This window comes from Centroberyx affinis, unplaced genomic scaffold (assembly GCF_046629955.1).
Source record: "Centroberyx affinis isolate AG114_WGS23_722 - 3 ecotype Tasmania unplaced genomic scaffold, CSIRO-AGI_Caff_v1 ptg002762l_1, whole genome shotgun sequence".
NCBI lineage: Eukaryota > Metazoa > Chordata > Actinopteri > Beryciformes > Berycidae > Centroberyx > Centroberyx affinis.
The window spans coordinates 5,001-10,000 of record NW_027280923.1 but is presented as its reverse complement, the minus strand read 5'-3'; the positions used below and the strand labels follow the sequence as shown (position 1 = coordinate 10,000).

At 45.5% G+C, this 5,000-nt stretch overlaps 1 protein-coding gene across 1 annotated transcript in view; it reads left to right on the top strand.

Annotated features, from left to right (window-relative positions):
• Window positions 1-5,000, top strand: part of LOC139657810 (ankyrin repeat and fibronectin type-III domain-containing protein 1-like) — a gene marked incomplete at both ends in the record, with an annotated part of 12,373 nt that overhangs the window by 4,733 nt on the left and 2,640 nt on the right. The window contains one exon of the mRNA XM_071535739.1: window positions 679-845. Coding sequence (XP_071391840.1) covers window positions 679-845 — 167 coding nt within the window. The remainder of the gene's footprint in view (window positions 1-678; window positions 846-5,000) is intronic.

Sequence of the window (5,000 nt, the reverse complement as noted above, 5' to 3'; positions counted from 1 at the left end):
GAGCAGTTAGACCGACAACATTAAAATTAGAGCTGCAACGATTAATCGATTAATCGATTAGCTGTCAACTATTAAATTAATCGCCAACTATTTTGATAATCGATTAATCGGTTTGACTAATTTTTTAAGAGAAATAAGTCAAAATTCTCTGATTCCAGCTTCTTAAATGTGAATATTTTCTGGTTTCTTTCCTCCTCTATGACAGTAAACTGAATATCTTTGGGTTGTGGACAAAACAAGACATTTGAGGACGTCATCTTGGGCTTTGGGAAACACTGATCCACATTTTTCACCATTTTCTGACATTTTATAGACCAAACAACTAATCGATTAATCGAGAAAAAGAATCGACAGATTAATCGACAATGAAAATAATCGTTAGTTGCAGCCCTAATTAAAATACTTCTGACAGGTTCTGACAGAATGACGACTTCTACTTTTCATACTTCACTGCATTTTCCTGCTAATACTTCTAGTAACTAAACCCCAAACGCAAATCTTTGGTGAAGCCATGGTGAAGTAGGGTACTGAACTGCCTTCTGCTATTGGCTGGTCTTTGTTGTACATGTAGTTACAGGAGTGGAGGTGTGAATTGGTGTGAACCTGCCGAGAGAAGTTCATAACATTCATAACAGATGTTGTCTTTCTTTCTGCCCCCCCCCCCCCCCCTCCCTCCAGGACATCTTGGCGTACCAGCGGCGCAGCACCCACCGCCTGGCCCCGGGTCTCTACCTGGGCTACCTGAAGCTCAGCAGCTCCGTGGACCAGATCAAGGTCCTGGTGTCCCAGCGGACGCCCAACATGCTCTGCCACACCCGCATACGAGACAACTCCAACGTCTCCAGGTACATCACATCACATCACACCACACCACACCACACCACATCACACCACACCACATCACATCACATCACACCACACCACACCACACCACACCACACCACACCACACCACACCACACCACACCACACCACACCACACCACACCACACCACATCACATCACACCACACCACACCACACCACACCACACCACATCACACCACACCACACCACACCACACCACACCACACCACACCACACCACACCACACCACACCACACCACACCACACCACATCACATCACATCACACCACACCACACCACACCACACCACATCACACCACACCACACCACACCACACCACATCACACCACACCACACCACACCACATCACATCACACCACACCACACCACATCACATCACATCATTTAGCAGACACTTTTGTCCAAAGCGACTTACAATAATTTACATTTTGTCAACAGTAGTCAAACCGATCGTATATCACAGTCTTCATCAGCTAATCCTTTAATAGGATCAATTCATCAGTAGAGAACGAAATCCTTTAAAATACCCTTACATTTACATTAATTCACCCCTTAATTCATGCAAAATCTCCTTAATATTAGTTAAGGGATTTATTAATCGAGGAGACCCCATCAAAACCTCCTTAAACACCTCTTAACTTGTGACTTGTAACTTTGTAATTTAATGTAAAATTCAAGGAGACAGGAACGTCCCATTAATAACTCATTAATAACCTGTAAACCTGCACAAAATGCATGAAAAATCCTTTAATTTCTAGTGTCTCTGTGAATCAACCCATGAATAAATCCCTTATAAACCCATGATACTAACCTTACTTTTTAAAGCTATTTTTAATGGATAATTAATGTTTATGTAATGAGAAATTAAGGACATTTCAGGGATAAAATGAAGAGGTTTGGTTTCACAGAGCAACTGCTGCACGTCGTTCAAAACACGATGCGTCTTCCCACCTCCGACTTTAAAAATAAGTTCCAAAGCGATGGCAAATATGAGGCTAAATATGCAGCTTAGGTCCGAGGAATGAGAGCTGTTTGCACCTCTCAGATGCTGTCAGTCGGCATGCGGCGCATCACGCTGCATTCTGTCCCCCAACAAGGGACGCTAATCTGCCCCGGCGGTATCACATTACACAGGGAGAGAGTGGCAGGGAGAGACCGGGTGTGGGACTGATCGGACTGTTTGTGTCTTTTGTGCGCTCTCCGATCTGATTCTTGCCGGGACGCCGGGGGCTGAGGCAAGCAGGTAGAAGTATTCCTGCAATGCTCCTTGGCCTCCGTCGCAGGAATTTCTGGACGCTAGTCAGCGCTCTGCGTCCCGCCCGCCCTCGGAGAGAGATTGGAAAGTGTGAAGTGAGAGACAAAAGGGGGAAAACTGGACCGCCTGTGCCTCCTCATTCCCCCCCCCCGCTTCATCTCCTCCTCCTCCCTCTGAAAGCCGCAGCGGTGCGCGTTTTGGATCGGAGGCTTCGAAATGACTCGTGCCAAAAGCCTCATGTATTTTCATGCTCAGATTCAGGAAATATTTGGGAGCTTTGGCTGTTGAGAGACTTGGGGGAGGGAGCGGAGGGGGGGGGGGGGGGGACAGGAGAATGCTGTGTCCATGGAGAGAGAGGAGGGGAGGAGGAGATTGGAGAAGACGAAAGAGAAGTCTAAATAGAAAGATGGGGAGAGGTGAGAGTGACAGATTAGTAGGAATTGGCTTCCGTGTCTATCTGAGGGTGCGATCGCATCTACAGCTCGTTTTCTTTGGTCCAAATCACCGTGGAAAAGTTGAGATTTTTTGTATTTGGGTCATTTAGGTTCACACTGCCCAATTAAAAGCAATAAACAGCATGTCACATGACTCACAAGCAGCTTGTTTATTGGCCGGAGTTTTAACCTGTCATCCTGCCAGGTTAGAGAGTCAAAACAAATCTCTCCTCCAGTTCCTGTAACTTTATCTAACATGATGGACTTGTCCGTCTCTTCTTCTGTGGTGTTCATATCAGTTCAGAACACATGAAGAAGCAGCTGAATATGAGCATCAGTCCAGACTGCAGCATGATGTCTTTCGTAGGTATCAGATGGTTTGGTTTTCCCTCGGTTCATTTTCTTCTGCTTAGGCTTTCCATGAGGAATTGCTGGCTATCAAACGTTAACATCCGTCTCCTGCTACCCATAATCCCTTGCGTTTTGGGGTGGTTTCCTGTAGTCGGCTGGATTAACAACCCGCACCACGGTTTTCTTGTTAGAGGCATAATGTTTTCGGGTATGTCCGTACGTCCCATGAACACGATTTCTCAGGAACGCCTTCAGGGAATTTCTTAAAATTTGGCACAAATGTCCACTTGGACTCAAGGATGAACTGATCAGATTTTGGTGGTCAAAGGTCAAGGTCACTGTGACCTCACAAAATACGTTTTTGGCCATAACTCAACAATTCATATGCTAATTATGACAAAATTTCACACAAATGTCTAATAGGATAAAATGATGAAGTGATGACATTTTATATCCAAAAGGTCAAAGGTCAGCTTCACTGTGACATCATAATGTTTTGCTTACCACTGTAGCTGAGAAAACGATCTTGGGTCATTCTACAAAAACGGTGGAAGTGCTGTCACTTACTTTTGCAGACACCAAAATCCTTTAAGTTGACCTAATAATCACATTAATTATATATGTTCAATAAATAAAAACTGTCCTTGCGATGATAAAACAAAGTTTATTGGCGGAGACATACAACCACGAGGCGGTTATTTCTAGTTCTCACCTGCTCAAATAAACTGAACTCGAGCAGTACCTCTCCAGTTCCCCTAGACAATACATGAAGAGCACAGATTCGTACAAGTGTACTTTAAGTCTTCAGATGAGTGATATTTCCTCTGACTTCAAGCATACTTGAACAGCATGGGAGGAAAGAGCCAGGCAGAGTTGAAGGGAGCTGATGGGAGATGATTAGAGGAAACAACTGTGACAGGAGGAGAGGTGCAGGAGAAGAAAAAGGAGGAGGCGATGTGAAAGCAGGAGATAGAAGGAGAGATGGTGGGAGGGGAGAGGAACGAGCACCCAGGGGAGAACAGACATGATGTGATGAAAAGTCCTGAAATGAGCACAAACTGTGAAACTCAGATTTACCTGCTGTGGACACGAATTATGAGAAAATGACGTTCCTCCACCATGAACTGGATTCTGAGACAAAAACATGAACTGGACATTTTCACCTAAAGGTTGACTAGCGGTTCAGTTTCGGAAACTAAAACAACTCGGTTAAGGTCTGGGTTCAGGTTCCGGTCAGACCACTAAAATGACTCGGTTAAGGTTTGGGTTCAGGTTCCGGGTTAGACGACTAAAACAACTCGGTTAAGGTCTGGGTTCAGGTTCCGGTCAGACGGCTAAAACGACTCGTTTAAGGTCTGGGTTCAGGTTCTGGTTAGACGACTAAACGACTCGGTTAAGGTCTGGGTTCAGGTTCCGGTTAGACGACTAAAACGACTTGGTTCAGGTCTGGGTTCAGGTTCCGGTTAGACGACAAAAATGACTCGGTTAAGGTCTGGGTTCGGGTTCCGGTCAGACCACTAAAACGACTCGATTAAGGTCTGGGTTCGGGTTCCAGTCAGACGACTAAAACGACTCGGTTAAGGTCTGGGTTCGGGTTCCGGTCAGACCACTAAAATGACTCGGTTAAGGTCTGGGTTCAGGTTCCAGTTAGACGACTAAAACGACTTGGTTAAGGTCTGGGTTCAGGTTCCGGTCAGACCACTAAAACGACTCGGTTAAAGTCTGGGTTCAGGTTCCGGGTTAGACGACTAAAATGACTTGGTTAAGGTCTGGGTTCAGGTTCCGGTCAGACCACTAAAACGACTCGGTTAAGGTTTGGGTTCAGGTTCCGGGTTAGACGACTAAAACGTCTCGTTTAAGGTCTGGGTTCAGGTTCCGGTTAGACGACTAAAACGACTCGTTTAAGGTCTGGGTTCAGGTTCCGGGTTAGACGACTAAAACGACTTGGTTAAGGTTTGGGTTCAGGTTCCGGGTTAGGCGACTAAAACGTCTCGTTTAAGGTCTGGGTTCAGGTTCCGGTTAGACGACTAAAACGACTCTTTTAAGGTCTGGGTTCAGGTTCCGGTTAGACAACTAAAACCTCTCGTTTAAGGTC